The 18,846-nt window shown below is 39.2% G+C and overlaps 1 protein-coding gene and 1 non-coding gene across 3 annotated transcripts; both read left to right on the top strand.

The window, feature by feature from the left end:
* The first annotated feature begins 1,065 nt into the window (after window positions 1-1,065).
* On the top strand, window positions 1,066-13,859 carry TOMM20 (translocase of outer mitochondrial membrane 20). 2 transcript variants are annotated; one of them, XR_010319416.1, is made up of 6 exons: window positions 1,066-1,340; window positions 3,844-3,890; window positions 5,934-6,015; window positions 11,067-11,209; window positions 11,767-12,082; window positions 13,260-13,859. XR_010319416.1 is itself a non-coding variant. In XM_003410899.3 (5 exons), the coding sequence occupies exons 1-5, from the start codon at window positions 1,220-1,222 to the stop codon at window positions 13,302-13,304; spliced, it is 438 nt and encodes a 145-aa protein (XP_003410947.1). In that variant the 5' UTR covers window positions 1,076-1,219; the 3' UTR covers window positions 13,305-13,859. The 2 variants fall into 2 exon arrangements, 1 of the variants encoding a protein (XP_003410947.1); XM_003410899.3 differs by lacking the exon at window positions 11,767-12,082 and having other exon boundaries at window positions 1,076-1,340.
* Window positions 1,733-1,868, top strand: LOC111750964 (small nucleolar RNA SNORA14). The gene has a single exon (XR_002786035.1). It is a non-coding gene; the product is annotated as a small nucleolar RNA SNORA14 (small nucleolar RNA).
* Window positions 13,860-18,846: the final 4,987 nt, after the last annotated feature.

The raw sequence follows: 18,846 nt of genomic DNA, 5'->3' as shown, positions 1-18,846 counted from the left end.
CAAAGTCAAGCTTTGAGATGACTGCAGCCCCTGTGGACATGCCAACTGCAGCCACCTGAGATCCAGAGCCAGAACTGCCCAACTAAGCCACTTCCAAATTCCTGACCCACAGAAATTGTGAGGTAAATGTTTGTGGTTTTAAGCCATTAGATTTCGAGATAATTTGTTATGCAGCAATAGCTACCTAAACCGGGAAACAAATTAAGAAAGGCCGTGACTATTGAGATGGCAGCAGCAGCTGATGCCACCTGCAGATTGGAAACAGCATTTACAAAATAACTTGTTTTAAACTAAGATTTTTGAGTTTATGTTCTCTTGAGGGATTGCTTTGTAAAATCCATTCTCATACTTTCCTTTTCTGGCTTTGTTATCAAATTTATCCTTCAATAATAAGTTGAGAAACGTTCTCTTTTTTTAATCCCTGAAAGAGTTTAAGATTGGTATTATCGGTTTATTTGGTGGGACTCATCTGTAAAATCAACAGGCCCAAGGTTTTCTTTGTGGGAATATTTTAAACTGTTCACATTTTCTGTTTTTTCTTCAATTTTACGGTTTATATTTTTCCAAGAATTGCTCCATTTAATTTCCTTCTACTTATAAGACTATATTGTAATATTCTTTTAAAATCAGATACAATCACTAGATTATGGTGTTACATTGTACAATGAATTGTGCCTGTACTTGAAAGCAAGTTGAGTTTAATTTAAACAAAAGCCACAGGCTGTCCTGTATTATGCAAGGAGGAATAAGATGAATTTGTCGTCAGCTATCTCCCATCTTTGAAACAACGCCGCTGACTTCTGAGTGGGGGAATAACGGCAGCGGGCAATCCCCTCTCAGAAGGCTCAGCAGGATTGACCCAAGTGAGCAACGAGTCACCGAACGAGCGGCCCAGCCCTCGCGCTGCCGCGTCGCCTCTCGGGCGCTGCGGCGTCGCCTCTCGGGCCGCGCAGCGTTGCGCCCGGGCCGCCTGTGTGCGCAGGCGCAGAGGAGCCGGCGGCGTCCTCTTCTCAGGCAGTGCGCTGGGCGCCCTCCGCACGGCTTCGGAAGGCTACGGGGCCGGAAGTGACGCGCGCGCGGGGTCTTGTCCTCGACCCTCGCTTGCCGGCTAGTCTGGTTTAGAGCAGAGTAGTCGGCCTTGAGGCGGGTTAGTGGCCAACGGCTCGCTCGCGGGCTGCTGCCGACCCCACCGTCCCGCACACTGCGCAGTCGAGAGAAAATGGTGGGTCGGAACAGCGCCATCGCCGCCGGTGTATGCGGGGCCCTTTTCATCGGGTACTGCATTTACTTCGACCGCAAGAGACGGAGTGACCCCAATTTCAAGAACAGGCTGCGAGAGCGTGAGTGGGCCCCCTCGCCCTGAGCTTGGTGCTTCCCGCGTGGCGCAGCCGGGCCCGGTGTCCTCGGCGCGCGCCTGGGGAGGCGGCGGCCGAGCGGGCCGGGGAGGGCGACGGCGCCGGCTGCGCGAATCTCAGCGCTCGCCTGGCTCTGGCTGTTCTCGGCTCCCTCCATTTTGTAGGAAGGATTTCTCCCACGTTATCTCCCCCCCGCAAACACTTTCGCCGTGTAAACGCAGTCTCCCTTATATTGTAATTTAAGTTTTCTCTTTTTTTATTCCTTGCCATTATTTATTTATTTTTTAAGGCCCTTATTCTTAACTCGGAAGTTGTGATTTTGTATTTTACGAATTTTAGCCTGGGATTAAATTCGCAAATCCTGTGCGGTATCATTGTAGCATTCTTAAACCCCCTTGGTAGCTTCGCTGTAAATGCTTCCAAGATAATGAGTGAATGCTACAAAAATTGCAGGGGAGTCCAAAGGGCTGCGCTTCTTCTGTGGCTCAGTCTTATTTCATACCTGCGACATCTTTTAAGCTAGCTTTGTAAGAGGGAATAGTGTAACCAAAACCATTGTGATCTCCTATGAATTTCGAAGGCATCTTCATTTGCAACAATATAGAAGAGCAAATTTGTTGCAATAAGAAGTATTTTTGTAACTTAAGACAACTAGGTTGGTCAGCCAAAACAGTTTCTGAAGTTGAAATTGATAATGTAAGTTATGAAAGTCCGGAAAATACAAAGAGCCGATTATCCTATTTCGTACTTAATTACTGTTTAATTAACAGAGCATTTCAAGCGCTCAGTAGCGACACGTGGCTGGTAGCCTCCTTTAATGGACAGCGCTGATCTTGTACCATCTACAGGGTGACATCAGTTCTTCTAGGTCTCATGTTTTAGGAGGAAAGAGATGTATTTTGTTTTATTTATAGTTAGGTAGACTAATGGAAAGAATGCTGTTTGGGATTCAGACCCTGGGTTTCCAGGCCTAAGCTGGCTACTGATTAGCAGCATAGTCTTGGGTTTTCCTGAACTGTAATTTTCTTAGCTATAAAATTAGGTAATACCACCTGCCTCTTCTAGGTTTTGTGAATTTTAAGTAAGATGTGTGAAGTGCCCCACCGCAATTGCTGGTATAGGGAAGGCCTCTCCATACATGCCTGTTAAAGTGTAGCTAATGGAATTTAGGTCATTTTTCCCCCCTGTAGCTTCAAAGGAAACCCTGGTTGTGTAGTGGTTAAGTGCTATGGCTGCTAACCAAAGGGTCGGCAGTTTGAATCCGCCAGGCGCTCCTTGGGAACTTTATGGGGCAGTTCTACTCTGTCCTGTAAGGTCGCTGTGAGTCGGAATCGACTCGATGGCACTGGGTTTGGTTTTTTTGTAGCTTCAAAAATGGTTGGAGTGGAAGAGTATGTATAGCTCTTAAAGACTGTATTATAGTAACTTTACAACTTTGGAAATGCTGCAATACTACTTTCGGAAACCTTGAGAAAACTTTATTTTTTGATTGAAGAAACCATAAGAGGTATCCTATCATTTTAGACAGATTGAGGGATGGTATTTTCAAAATTCTTTTCCACCATCTTCAGTCCATAATTTTTTTTCTAGCTTTAGCAGTAGCCTAGTGATTTAAGTGCTCAGGGTTGACTTCCCATCTGAGTGGTAAGGGTTGATTCATTGATGATTAAGATTTTAAACAGTCACCCAGGATCCTGAGATGCATAGTATTGCTTGATTTAATATCAAATAAAACAAAAAACAACTTAGATTTTAGGCAGTTTTTTTTTTTTTTTTCCTTAACTAGTCAGCAGTGGCATAGTGATTAAGTGCTGCGGCTGCTAACCAAAAGGTCGGCGGTTCAAATCCACCAGGTGCTCCTTGGAAACTATTGGGCCGTTCTACTCTGTCCTATAGGGTTGCTATGAGTTGGAATCGACTCGATGGCGGGGGTATTGGGTAAATTGACTTAAAATTTTAGAAGTGTGTTTCTGAGCACCAACACCCCCCCCCCATTTCCCCCAAAGGCGTAAACTTTATTTTTGGAAAACTTTCTCAAATGCTGATTTTTCCATTGAAGAATATCAGATGGTTTTCAACATTCAGGAACGATAGAATCTGTTAATGTGTCAAGAAAAAAGCTCTGTTAACAGCAGTGTCTTCATTCTTGATTATGTCACATGTACGTTGGAAGGGCATGCTTGATCTACTTATTGTAATTACTCAGATAGACCCAACTGTCAGAGCTCCCTCCATCTTGTAAATTGCTGATCCTGATGCCCCAAAAGGAAGGAGAAAGCTCTTACCCAGAAATGTCACATTACCCGCAGGGTCACTGACCAGAACTGGGGCCCTGACAAATCACAGGGATACCAGAGAGGCAGAGAGTAAGAGGCAGGAATAATCTGCAAATATAAGGAATGACTACCACAGCAGCTAGGCCTTTTTTTTTTTTTAATTTCCATTTTGATAATGGTAAAATAAAAATACTGCAATGTATTTCTTGCAGGAAGAAAGAAACAGAAGCTTGCCAAGGAGAGAGCTGGGCTTTCCAAGGTAGATAGCCTGTTTTGTTTAGATTCTGTTAAATACTTTATAGAAATATTACTTTAAATTCTGTCTCAAATACACATTTTTGAGAAAGCTAGTTGATATCAGACATTAATTTTCTATTTTAAAATATATGTTTTGTTTAGGAATAGTTAACTGGGTTTAATACTGATGATCTGGTCCTTGATCAGTTCCCCTTTGTTGGCCACAACAAACAGCTGATTTTATAAGCGGTATTTAAGAGGCACTAAGACGATAGTCTCTAAAGACATTTGTACCAAGAGGTTCAAACTTTTTCACTCAACCAATTAAAAATAATAAAATATAACATTTATCGATTTAATTGTTCCTTGTTTCAACTTCTTTAAAAGCACCATATGCTATTCATTTCAAGTCACACAACACTATTCATGCCCAGTGACCCAGAGTCCCACTGCCCTGATAGATTTTTACCTTGTTGTAGTATGGAATGTAGATATAAATCTTTTTATTCATTTTTTTCTTTTCATAGATCCTGTGTTCATGATTATTTTTAATGACTACATAGGTTTATCTACTTCATAAAAAATGTTCTGTGACATGTGTAAGTAAATTAAGTAAGTAAATGTTAATCACTGTACATATAGCTTTTCCCTTTTTTGAATTAGTTCCATTGTCTGGATTCCCAGGCATTGGACTACTAGATCAGTAGTGTTTTTTTTGTTTTTAATTTAGATTTTATTGATATTTTGAATAGGTGATATGCTGACGTGATTCAAAACAAAAAGGTGAAAAGGGTTAAAGGACACAGTCTCTCTGCCGCCAGTGTCACCAAGTCACTCAGTTCCACTTCCCTGAAACACGTGGTAGTTTCTTCTATGTTGCTACATGTATACACACAAATGCATGTGGACAGATTATTTTTGTTCCATTTTTACACAAATTGTGGCACACTTTTATACAAATAGTGGTTCTTTTTGAAGGAAGTTGGACAAAGAAAAATTAAACCAGTAGATGTTATATTTTATTAGTTATTTTGAAGCAGTTGAGTAATCAACTCACTTAACTGAGGGGACATGGTAATAGTGAAGTAGAAACTGGGGACGAACCACTTTGTTCCAATATGCCTAAACTACCTTTCTGAAATGTATAAAATGTTGTTTTCAGTAGTCCTTTCTTTCTTAAAGATATAGGAAAGTTGATTTATTACAGAAATATGAGTCAGCGCATTTTTAGATTCAAGAATACAATCAAATTCTTACGGTATGCTGGGATAGGAAATGAAAAATACTTTCACTTTCAGAAATAGTATTTTTCTACCCTATACTGGATAATAAGAGTGTATATACTGTAATTTAGGAACCAAAAACTTACATTAATAGAAGCCCAAGTTTTTTTTAATAAAAGTGGATTTTTAAATAGTAGATTTTAAAAACAAGTCATATAGTTGGTGGCATTGTACGTTGCCGACATCATTCAGTCTGGTAATATGTAACCATCCATGAAACAAAAACATGAATTTCAATACAGCTTCTTATAGTTTTTAATAGCAAAAAACTTGGAGCCCAAATGTGCAACAAATAGGTAATGATTAAACAGTCATACTTCAGTGGCATATTTTATTGCCATTTGAAAATAACTAATTTTTTAGATGTGTGTGAAATCTATGCAAAAATATTGGATCAGAAGAACAAATTGATTACAGTTGTGTAAAGTTTAGAATGATAGCAGTAAAAATACAGTGTGTAACATATGTTTCATGGTAGATATATTTGTATCATTCATTTTAGGTTTGATTCAGATCTTTTTTGAGAACTGTTTAAAGAAGTAACAATTTGATAAGTTTCCCCCCCTCATATTCATTTGAATGTAGATACTAAATTTTAATCCTTGCAGATGTGGTTGAAGGGTAAAATTGTTTCATCATTCTTTTAGAATGAGCTTATTTTTTTTTTCCTCTGGCATGACTTGTATGTCTGTGTATTGGTTATTATATAGTCCCTGGCGTAATTCTGGTATCAGTTAGTAAACATTGTATTTCCAATTACTAAATACTCTATTTCCAAACAGTTACCAGACCTTAAAGATGCTGAAGCTGTTCAGAAATTCTTCCTTGAAGAAATACAGCTTGGTGAAGAGTTACTAGCCCAAGGTAATAGTCATTAAAAAATGAAGGAACTAAATGGAATTCTTCACACTAATATAAATTTATGATGTTAAGGGGCCTTTCTTGTATGTTTTGGCTGTTTTTTAAGAAGTTATTCTGATATTTTATGACAGGTTTTTAGGCACTCAGTAATGTAGAATTTATGTAAGATTGGTTCTAGAAATAACTATTCTCAGTAGATCATCACTGGCCATAATGTATTTTGAGTTAGTTTTAGGTTTACTTTTGAGAGATCATTTGACATGGAGGAGATGATAAGTGGTCATTAAAAATGAGGTTACTCTGTTTAGAAAATATTGCCATAGTGTTGTCTTGACTCAGTGATCCTATGTGACAGAGTAGAGGTGCCAGTAGGGTTTTCTTGGTTGTAATCTTTATGGAATCAGACTACAGGTCTTTTGTCCTTGGAGCCACTGTGTGGGTTTGAACCTCCAGCCTTTTTGGTTAGCAGCTGAGTGTTTAACCGTTTGTACCACCAGGGCTCTTTATAGCCATAGTATAATATATAAATAGTAACAGAGGCAATATGAGCTAGAAATATCCTCCCTCAGCCTCCATCTTGTCATAATGTCTTTTCGTATGTTTATAGTAAGGAATGGCTCTAACAGTTATTAAACTTCTGTATTTTGCATGAAGCGTTAGATCTTGGAGGGACTTGAAAAATCAACTTCTGTTTAATATAAGTCCCAGAGAAGGTTAATTTACCTAATCAAGGTCACATGATGAGTTCATGACAGCTGACTTTAAGGCTAGCCAGTTATCTGATTCAGAGTTTAGGCTTTTTATTAGTTTGTGTCTCATTTATTCCATTAACAGTATTAAGACTTATTTTTAAAAATTCCTATTATGAAATTAAATTCTTATTATCAGATTAGCTGACAAAGCTGAGAACTGTAGTTTGTTCAGTAATTTAAAGCCTTAATAAATGTATTTACAGATCTTTTTAGTGTAAATTAGCTTTTATCTTGAGTCTTTTTGAAGTAGCTATTAATAAAATCAATATCAAGTGTTGTTTTTCTTTCCTATTCTTACTGCTAGTATTTAAATAAGGTTGAGCTACTCACATTTGGGGCATTTGTCCTTTGTTTTATGGGAAGAGTTTAAGGGTGTAAGGTAGTGGTGCCAGCTTTACTTTTTTTTTTTTTTTTGATTATTCTTCAAGTTGCACAGCCATTCTCACTCTCCATTTCGGAGTTGTTCTTCCCAGTAATACAACCTCGCTGCCCCCTGAGCTTCTTGTCTAATCTTTTGAGTTGCTATTGTCGGTTTGATCCCATAAAGATCTTAAAGGAGTATGGCGCTCAAGGCAGACATTTTTTACTAGTTAAGTAAATGGTTGTTTTAAGAAGATTTTAGGGGATATTTTTGGTTTAAGGTTTTAAGATCATCTCAGAGTAGTAGTTTCAGGGGACAGCTTTACTTTTTGTGTTGCCTCCCCTTCCCTAGGAAATAATTTATTGACACCATTAGAATTTGCTCAAATTAATTTCACTTAAAGAGTTGCACATCGGCCCAGTCCCTCCCTGTACTCTAGCTAACAAACTAAGAAAGAAGAAAAGTAAGTAAGTATGGTCTGAAAAGATTTTTAAGTCATGAGCTACCTTCATAAAGCTCAGAATGCAGCAGATAGTTTTTTGTGGTATCCTTGGTTTGTTTTAGAGTAGGCCCTCCCATATCATTAATTGATGACTTAGTTTAGAATAAATCGGAATTGGTTTAATACCTGTGCTGCCTGTAAAGAAAAGTTGGATTAGGGAGCAAGTTTAGTAATATAAGTAGGGCCTCTGGAGTTAAGGAACCCTGGCCTTAATAACTTGAAGTATGTTTCTTAATTATCCTGAGCCTCAATTTCTTCAGATGTAAAATGAGGCTAATATTAGAACCTAACTGAAGATTATCGTGAAAATCATGTGAACCTGTTTCCATAAACCACAAGAACAGTGTCCTGGCACCTGGCAAATATTTGCTAAATGTTGTTGTTAGGTGCCATTGAGTTGGTTCCGACTCATAGTGACCCTGTGTACAACAGAACGAAACACTGCCCGGTTGCGTGCCATGTGTACAATCGTTATGCTTGAGCCCGTTGTTGCAGCCACTGTGTCAGTCCATCTTGTTGAGGGTCTTCCTCTTTTTTGTGGACCCTGTACTTTACCAAGCATGAATTCCTTCTCCAGGGACTGATACCTCCTGACATGTCCTTTTCCAGGGACTGATCTGACAACACGTCCAAAGTATGTGAGATGAAGTCTCGCCATCCTTGCTTCTAAGGAGCATTCTGGTTGTACTTCTTCCAAGACAGATTTATTTGTTGTTTTGGCAGTACATGGTATATTCAATATTTCTTGCCAGCACCACAATTCAAAGGTGTCAGATCTTCTGTCTTCCTTATTCATTGTCCAGCTTTCGCATGCATATGGTCCTATTGAAGATACCATGGCTTGGGTCAGGCGCATCTTAGCCTTCAAGGTGACTTCTGTTAACACTTTAAAGAGGTCTTTTGCATCAGATTTGCCCAGTGCAGTGCGTCTTGATTTCTTAACTGCTGCTTCCATTGGTGTTGATTGTGGATCCAAGTAAAATGAAATCCTTGACAACTTCAATCTTTTCTCCATTTATCGTGATATTGCTTATTGGTCCAGTTGTGAGGATTTTTATTTTCTTTATTTTGAGTTGCAGTGGTATTTGAATCTTCATCAGTGTTTCAGGTCCTCTTCACTTCCAGCAAGGTTGTGCCATCTGCTTAATGGAGGTTGTTAGTGAGTCTTCCTCCAATCCTGTTGCCCTGTTCTTCTTCATATAGTCCAGTTTCTCGGATTATTTGGTCAGTGTACAGATTGAATAGGTATGGTGAAAGGAGACAACCCTAATGCACACCTTTCCTGACTTTAAACCATTCAGTATCCCCTTGTTCTGTCTGAACAACTGTCTCTTGATCTACGTACATGTTAAATGTTAGTAGTAATTAATATTGTTGTGAGAATATATTAGTTATCTAGTGCTGCTGTAGCAGAAAAGCCACGAGTTGATGACTTTTACATTCAGAAATTTATTCTCTCACAGTTTAGGAGGCTAGAAGTTCATATGCAGGACACCAGCTCCTGGGGAATGCTGTATCTGTTTGTCAATTCTGGGGGAAGGTCCCCACGCTTCTTTCTTGGTGGCATGAGGTCCCTCTCCTCTCTGCTGGATTCTCTCCCTTATATCTCAAAAGAGATCGACTCAAGATATAACCTAATCCTGTAGTTTGAGCCCTGCATCATTAACATAACTGCCTCTAATCCTGCCTCATTAATGTCATAGAGGTAAGATTTACAACACATAGGATAATTACATCAGATCACAAAATGATGGACAACCACACAATACTAGGAATCATGGCCTAACCAATTTGACCCACATTTTGAGGGGGGATACAGTTCAGTCCATAGCAGAGAATAAAGTAAAGATTGAGGAGAAAATGTTTAGGATTTTGAACACATTTTTATATTAATATTTCAAAAGCACTATTACGTAAACATGTATATATAATGAAAACCTTGTAAGCAAAGTTGCTTATTAAAAACACTTTACTAGCATCAAGAGCTGTGAAGGGTCTGAGATTTTACCCTACATTCGTACGGACAAGTTAGCCTGCCACAGTTTCATGGATGCTGGCAGAGGGCATGATTGTCCTGTGTCAGAGACAAAGGGCACTGTTCTGGTGGTTTGTATGAAAGGCCGCCTCATTTCCGCATCAGTCTTGAGTTAGGTGTTAATATTATCACTTGCAGCAATTGCAGTAGTCAGAGTGTCAGCATTTGTACTGCTTTCTGAAGCCCAGTTCCCATAGGTGATACCTGTGCAAGCGTGGGTTGTATTGCGCAAGAGATGGCCCTAATTTAGAGAACCTGACTCTTCATGGTGCGCAGTAAGCACGCCTGCCCTTTGCTCTGGACGCCATGTTCTTAACAGTTAGACAATGAGCAAACAGACCATTGCTCCTGAGGGAGACGCAGTGTGTTCCAAGGCTGTTCACTGTACAAACATCCTTGAAAGGGTAATGTAGAGCAAAGGCAGTGAATGGCTCTATTTAGGGGACATACAGAAATTTAAGAGACCGTGGTGAATTATCCCCCAATTTAAACAAATTATCTCATTTTTAAAATAATGTCAATAGGCTTTTTTTTTTAAGGGCACGTTAAAAGGATTTCTATGTCCTATGCAGAAGAACACTTAATTTAAAACCATTTTTTATAACACAAGGTTCATTTGTATAGGAAATTTAGGACAGTTTTTTGGAGTTTGGTTTAAAATGGGATATAACAGGACAAGAACCACATGGCAGGTACTTAATATTTATTGGGTTAAGTAAACCTTCCACAATCAGCCTTTGAAAATCCTGTGGAACACCGTTTATTCTGACACATGAGTTGGGATCGACTCAGTGGCAGGTGGTGGGGGTCCAAAACCGTAAACCTTAAGTAATTTTTTTTCTTTAAAAAGTAACTGTAGAAAGTTTATAAATGAATTAAAAAACAAATCATACCGCTCAGCTAATTACAAGCTTTTTCCTTGGCATTTCCTCTAGTATCACCATTTTTTCTAGCAGCATCACTTAAAAAATTTTAATTACATGTGGTAACATTACTTATAATTATATGTGGTAACATTAAAATAGCGCAAAAAGTTTGTTTAAAGTGAAATTGGGTTTCTTTTCTACCTCAGTCCCCAATTTTCCAGTTTTGTTATAGAAAAGTATATTCCGTTGTTAGCAGTTTTTACGTGTTTTTTAAGAAATATTCTAAGTCTGTGAATGTTAATATGTTTGGACACTTTTATACCCTAGTCTTCGCCCTTCATGTGTATCATGGTCTGACTCATTCTCATTAATGGCTGCCTAGTTATTCAGTTAGTGGATATGCTATAGATTATTTCCAATTTCACTTGCATGTTGTTTTTCATCAGCACCACTTGGAGATACAGTGAAGACTTCAGAGTTCAATATTTGACAGAGGGAAAGGCTTTTGAGTTACATGTAATTTATGTGACTGTTCCAGGTGAATATGAAAAGGGCGTGGACCATTTGACAAATGCAATTGCAGTGTGTGGGCAGCCACAGCAGTTACTGCAAGTGTTACAGCAAACTCTGCCACCACCAGTGTTCCAGATGCTTCTGACCAAGCTCCCAACGATTAGTCAGGTAAGGGATTGAACTATCGTGGAATAAAACTGTATAAAATCTGAGAAATTCTTGAAATTTTCTTTCCTAATAGCAAAATATCCAAATGAGTAGGCAGAAGATCTAATAATTATACCTTAGAGGTGGATCAGGAAGTATGTCTCTTAGTGTGAATTCATAGGCCTTAATATTAAATCTCAGATTTCAGGCCTTTCTCAGCTGCTTTCTAAAACAAGCTTTCTCCCTAGTCTGCTGGGGAACCATGTGTTCTATTAGGTGGCCTGGCAGAGGAAAGAGGAGCCATGACGGCATATCCTGGAAGTTAATGTCGTTAAGGAGCATGGGCTCGCTCTGACCCTGACTTGTCTAAGGGTTCAGTGCCGCTGCTGTTGAGATGGGCTTGGAGCTTGGAGCTAGTTAAGAGTACATTCCCAAATCACTGTTGAGTATGTATTGCAAACTAACCATTTATGTAAAAGATGGATTTATTCATAATTTGTGAGTTTTAAAATGCATTCTGTACATTCTGAATCCCTTCCTTGGAGCCCAAATCTACCTTTTGGAATTGTTGTTGTTAGGTGCCGTCGAGTTGGTTCCGACTCATAGCGACCCTGTGCGCAACAGAACGAAACACTGCCCGGTCCTGCGCCATCCTTAAAATTGTTATGCTTGAGCTCAGTGTTGCAGCCACTGTGTCAGTCCACCTTGTTGAGGGTCTTCTTCTTTTCCGCTGACCCTGTACTCTGCCAAGCATGATGTCCTCCTCCAGGGACTCATCCCTCCTGAAAACATGTCCAAAGTATGGAAGATGCAGTCTCGCCATCCTTGCCTCTAAGGAGCATTCTGGCCACACTTCTTCCAAGACAGATGTGTTCCTTCTTTTGGCAGTCCATGGTATATTCAAAATTCTTCGCTACCACCACAGCTCAAAGGCGTCAACTCTTCTTCGGTCTTCCTTACTCATTGTCCAGCTTTCACTTGCATGTGAAAGCTGGACCTTTTGGAATAGCATCTCTGTTTCTGCTGTTTATTTCCTCAGTTGGTGTGGTTTAGTAAGATGATGACAGATAGTTTTTGTAGAACTTTATGGTTAATAATTGGTAGGTTAATTCTTCAAACCTGTCCTTACTCAACTAGATTGGAAAAGGACTGGTAAGAAAATAGATGTCCCAAAGATTTGAAGAAAAGAGTTGGAAAACCAAAAAGCAAGGACTTGGGTCTAAATCCTTTTGTTCGGAATATGTGGCTCCCAGTCTACCTATATCAGAATCATCTGTTCAATATTTTATGCTGTTTGAAAGACAGCATAGTACAGTGCTTCTGGAATGTTGACCTGAGGGTGTTTTTTTTTTAAAATACGGGTGAGTTGATGACGAAACCTGAATTCCTCTCCATTAAAAATAACTACCTTTACTAGTTAACTCACCTCATTATCTGGAAGTGTTTTCAAAATGCTAATTTTGTGATACTGTGTTCTTTTTCCATAACTGAGCATTTCCAGGCCAAAAAGGAAAATGTTTGGAGCATAGAGAAATCATTAAAGCACAATCAGTATTCTTAATTTATTAGGGAGTAAAAAGAGATCTTAATTTGTTTTTTTTTTGGGTTTGTTTCAGTTAACATAATTGAATAACATGTGCCATAGTGTTGTTATGCCTCCTTTATTAACATAGATTTTGAAATAGAACTGATAGCAGTATGATCAAAAAGGTCCTAGATGGTAACAATGTGTAAAGTGTTAAATGTTGAGATAAATGCCAGGATAGGTAACATTTTTTCACGCAGAAAACACGTGTTAAAAGTTTTTTTGCCAGCCATTGCACCCCTGCACCACCCCTCTCCCCCTGCGCCATTTTCCTAATTAGCGTGCTGTGCCGTGCGTTATGTGTGCAGGCATGTTATCTACATGGGCGTGTCATTTGTCCAAAAAAAAAAAAAAAAGTGTGGTCAATATGAGCTAGACTTTAGTCTTTGCATACAGAGTATTTTATTTTGAACTTAGAATCCTAATTGTTAAACCCTTGTGATACTTTGAGAAATTGAATTATTTTCTTTTTTTTCTCTCCTTTAGAGAATCGTAAGTGCTCAGAGCTTGGCTGAAGACGATGTGGAATGAGAAAAAAATGTCAACATAATAAAATGTCAATTAAAAATACTTTAAAAATTCTTAGCTTGGAAGATGAGCCGCTCTAGGGGAATATGGGCAAATATGCTTGTTATGGACTATACTACACCGAAATCTACCAAAGTTAATTTTTACTTTGTGTAGATTCATTTGTTTTATTTATTTTTTCCCAGTGAAAAGTGTATTTTGATAGTTTTTCATTTTATAAATACACTATGAGTTACCAAAAATAGCATGGATTTTGTTTATTCCTAAAACACGCAATTAAAATGTACATATGACATTACCTGTGTTAAGAATACCCAGTACTCGGTTTTGAAAGATGAGGGAAAAAGTATATGCTGAAGAATACACATTTTAAAAGCTAATACATTTCCTTATACATCAGAAATTTGGGTGAAAACTTAATTGTGTTTATTAAAACTGAGCATTAAAATTGAGAAATAATTTTTTCCGGTTTAATCTCTTATAAATACATGAAGTGTGTTGCAGTGCTGTATTAACTTTATTCCCACCCCATGTATCAGTCTTGAGATGTTTAAATCAGTGAGTGTAATATGTTCTGGTTATTTATCTCCCTGTACTTGAAATGTGTGTAGTTGGAAGTAGCACTGGGAGTTAGATCTGTGTACAGTGCTAACAGAGCTGTGTGAACTTCGCCAACTCACGTCTACTCTGTCTCCTCATTTATGAGATGAGGGCATCGGTCCACTGATCTCTGAGGTGTCCCTTTTAGCTCCTAGTTCATGTGGTTCTATTAAACACCTTTAGATCCTCCTTCTGAGGAGTATGTTTTTTGGACGAGTAGCCTTGGCATTTTTTGTAATCTGCATTTTGCATGCCTACCTGATTTAGTATTTCTGAATTGATCTTTTTACTTAATAGTCCAACCGTCATGTTGATTTTCACTGAAATCATGTGGTTCTGTTACTACTCTGTATATTAATCTGAAACTTACCCTTTAAGATAACTGGGATGATCTGCTTGTAAAAAAAAGTTTGTTCCCCTTTACTTTTATCTTCACTGTACCTCCTTAATCCTACTTCCACTTAGTTCCTTTTTCTTGATGAATGCTGTAACTTTGTGGCTGAAGACTTGAATGAAGCTAGTGGGACCTCTTATTCTCAAATGTTGACTAGTATCTGCAGTCACAGATTCAATTTCAGAACTGAGAATAAGAATCCATGGTACTTAGTGGCATCTTCTGAACTAAGCATTTTCCATGTACAGATTGGCTTTATTCTGTCTAAAAATCTGTGGAGAGACCCCAAAGATTTTTCTTCTGTACTTCCTATTTTGGTTTACTTCACAAATTTCCTTAAACTAGAGCTTTTTTATGGTGGTCGTGGTATGGTGGAGAGAGTTTGAAATATTAGTTCTAAGTTCTGCCTGTAATTAGCCGCACAGCCTTGGGCAAGTCATGTTAAAAATGTAAGAATTTACCTCTGGTATTCTTCTTACTTATAAAATTAGAACATCAGGGTAGGTGACTCGAACATTTAAGAACTCTTACTTAGCTACCTTCCAGGTTTGTGATCCTGAACCCTTAAATAGCGTGCTTTTTGGGAGGGATGACCGGTGCAAACATGGTTAGATCAAATCAGTATATTGGCGATTGGTCAGTAGTTGATCATGCAGCTAAGAAACAATCTGCCTTGGGTATAGATAGAAGAATAGAGGTGAAAAAAAGAGCAAGGGACAGAAAATTTGGCAAGAAAAGAATGGCCCAGAAAAACTAAGGACCGGTTGAAGTAATGAAGGATCAGCTTAGTTTTGAGAGGGTAGAAAGACTTCACGTATGCTCTTGAGAACTGTAGTGTAATACAAGCTGGGTATCACTTGGCTTTCTGAAAGGTTAGCTTTGATCTCTTGCTTTTGAAAAGGCAGTGATAACTTCAGCTTCAAGTGACAGCTTTGTTGCTTTAAAGGTACCACTTTTGAAAGCTAACTGTGTTGGGTAAAAAATAAAACTGCCGTTTTTAATCCCTCCAGAGAAATAATTGCTGGATACTGTTTCCTACCAGAAGTTTCACACACCACCAGGCATTGGTGATGCTGACCAAATGGTCCTCAGTAGGTGGGTATGAAACAAGCCAAGACTTTAGTAATAAACAGACTGGATGTCCCCATGTGTTGATGTTGCAACACATGTGTAAAACCTTTGGAAATGGAAAATATGTTTTCGTGCATGTGGACATGCTACTTTGGGCAAAGATCTGTTTGGTTCCGTAATTCGTACTTAAGGTGCAAGAGCATTTAAAACATAGGCTGTCCTCTACCGCAGCCCCCACCAAACTGAGTCCAGTACAGCTGGATGGTGCCCAGCCACCACCACTGACAGGGATCACAGTAGAGGGTCCTACACAGCTGGAGAAAAATGTAGAACAAAATTCTAACTCACAAAAAAAGACCAGACTTAGTGGCCTGACAGAGACTGAAGAAACCCCGGGAGTATGGCCCCGGACACCCTTACAGCTCAGGAATGAAATCACTCCTGAAGTTCACCCTTCAGCCAAAGATTAGAGAGGCAAAAGAATAAATAACAGGCTTTCCTAATGATAGTGCTATTTTATTAATGGATAGTTGTGGAATTTACATTCACACCTAACTTGGTAAAATATAAAACCTTGTACAGTGTGCATAGTAGGAGTCAGTAAATACTTGATTCCTCGATCCCTGGGTAAATTTGACATTTTGCCACCTTCATGCTTGCCTGCCTTTGTGACCATGTTCAAATGAAATGTTACTGCAGAAGAGATTTTGAGAAATTCATATGTCATGCAGACATGGTACAAAATTTTCTTCTGTAACATAAAAAATGCAGTTTTTATTATTGCTTGTGCCTCAGCTGTTTAAGTGATTATTAAAGGGCTTGGAGAAAATTTTGGCCTGTTGTATATTTGCAGAAGTGAATTCTGATGAATTTGATGATGTTGAAGGAGTAGTACCCAACTTTTCTACATTAGGATCTTTTTCATAGTGTTGAGAGCTGTAAAACTTTTCCCCCAGGAAATGCACATTTGCATTTGATTTGAAGAGACTTACAGATTCCAGCTTAAGAACCTCTGCATTAATGTAAATAGGTAAGGGAGTCTGTAGTAGTGGTCTCAAGCTTTAGCACGCATTAGAATCCCCTAGAGGGCTTGTTAAAAGACAGGCTGTTGGGCTCCACAGATAGCTGTGCAGTGGATCTGGGGCAGGGCACAAGTGATGGCATTTCTAACAGGTTCCTAGATGCTGGTGCTGGCCTGGGAATCACACTATGAAAGTGGGACAGACAGTGAAGCTCAGTGGTGATGGGGCAAAAGTGAATAGAGAATCCTCATGAGAGAGTACTACCTAGGTGTGTGAAAGTCATGGATTACGTACTTGAGCACTGTAAAAAGAAGATGTGTAATTACAAAGCCCCTAATTGGTAGCAGAATGTGTTATTTGAGAACACCTAGTGTGTTACATTATTGGTAATGATCTGAAGCGTAAGGACCATTAATTTTCAGACTTGAAATTATGTTCAAGATAGGTTAGTTCACTTAAAGATTAAGGTATTTTAGGAGATTTTCCTCAGAAAATAGCCCATCAGATCAGGTAAAGGAGAAATTAATTCCCTAAGCATTTTAGTTGTGTTTTGATTTTTATTCTGTATTTGTGTCTTTGGGTGAATTAAAAACTTCTTTTTTTTCCCTTTTTAGATAGAGGGTTTGTAGACCACAGTACGTATTTATTGTCCACCTTGCAGCTGCTTTCTGCAAGCAGCCCAGGAGGCATTGCGGAAGGTACTGAACCTTGTTAATTCCCGATAACTACTGATAATGGGAGTCAAATACTATGTCAAATACTTTGAAATAGTAATGAGAAAGCAGGTAGGGGTACCAGAGGGTAGAGATGAGGTTGAAGATGAAGGCAGGAAAACGGAAAGTAGAGACTGGCAAAGCTGGAGCTAGATCTGAAAAGATGAGTGGTGCTGGTGTGCTGCAGTGTCTCTGTATGATCTGAATATTCAGGAAGAACAGCTAGATCCTACTGGCACTTCACTGAGACCCATGTGCCCTTCCTTTTCCTTTGATGCATAGGGAAGTAGACTGAATTGAACTGGCCTTTCAGTTTGTCCTTTCAAAGGTAGAATCTTTAAAGTTCTAAATCTAGAACCTGTCCCAGTTTACCAAAAGTAACTGAAAAGACTAGTTCCTGTAACAAGTGCAGAAACCCAATCCTGAACTATGTAAGGAAAATAAGATTATCTGTTAGGGTCTGACTTTTAAGATTGAAACCAGAATCTTTGAGGACAACTGCCTTCATCTCTGCTGCTTCCAGAAGCTTTTCACAAACAGGCCTAAGGAAGCAGCTAGAGCTCTGGGCACTGGCAGCTCCAGGTCACATAAATGATGACAGTAACACTGAGCTCTGTATTAAACTCATTTAATGCTTACAACCTATAAGGTAGTTTCTTTTTTATCGGTGATGAAACTGAGGTGCAGCTTAAGAAGCCTGGCCAAAGTTGCATGGTAAGTGGTAGATTCAGAATTTTCAGGTGGAAGTTTTAACTTGGGGCTGTACTTGACTACCAATTTGATAGCATAGAAGGGTTGAAGGTTTTTTTTTTTTTTTAAAAAGAATGGGGGTACTTTTTACCAAAGAAGAGAGTCATAATGGGCAAACAAACCAAAATGGCCATCATATAATTCTAGTTGCAGATAGAATGGGTGCTTATTTGTTGTGAGAGTGCAGAGCCTGAGAAGTTGAAAACACAAAACATTGAAGTCTTGTGTTACCTTTTAAAAAAGATTTTTTTGTGTGTTTAGATCTGTAATTTTGCTGTTTACTACAAAAATCACTTCACCTCTTCCCAAGTTACTGAATTAAGTCAGTGTGTACAGGGTATGCTGTGACTTTCTAAAGCTCCTGTGCCAGTTTGGACCAGATAAGCAAGACGACAGTGAGTTGGGAAGGTTCAGTGGGAGAGCAGTTCAACTCAGGAGGGCTGGAATGCACTGAGGCTGGAGCCAGAAGCACGGGAGGTGGGGTGCAGAGTGCGGAGTAGGACCTCTGCTAGAACTCGGGCTTCTTCAGACTGGCCAAAATGTACGGTTTTATCTAAAAATGCTTTGTAGTTTTGTACGTTTTTGTGGGTGATTTTATCCCTCAGGCTTCAGTGGCTACCTGTTGCAGGTGACTCCCAAACTGAGTGGGAGGAGCCATCGTAGGTTTGGCTAACTGCTGGCTGCGCATCATTTGCATGTCCACAGACACCTGGAATTGACATGCAGGATTGAATTAGTTCTCCCTTGAACCTGTTCTGAGCCACTCCTTACCTGGCTGCCATCTACTCACTAACATCCATCAGTTACCAAGCCTTGCCCCTTCTTACTGTGTCTCCAGCCCGTTCCACTGCTTCGGCCTCATTGTGTAGAAAATTTTGCTTCAGATTTTGCGCAGTTGTATCTATTCCAGTCTATTCTGCTGCCTGAGCAATTGTACTAAAACATCACATTCCTCCCTTGTTTGGCGTCCAGGGTTCTCCTAATCTGATCAAGCC

This window comes from Loxodonta africana, chromosome 25 (genome assembly GCF_030014295.1).
Source record: "Loxodonta africana isolate mLoxAfr1 chromosome 25, mLoxAfr1.hap2, whole genome shotgun sequence".
Classification (NCBI taxonomy): Eukaryota; Metazoa; Chordata; class Mammalia; order Proboscidea; family Elephantidae; genus Loxodonta; species Loxodonta africana.
The sequence above is the reverse complement of the archived record's forward strand: the minus strand, read 5'-3'. Positions and strand labels throughout refer to the sequence as shown.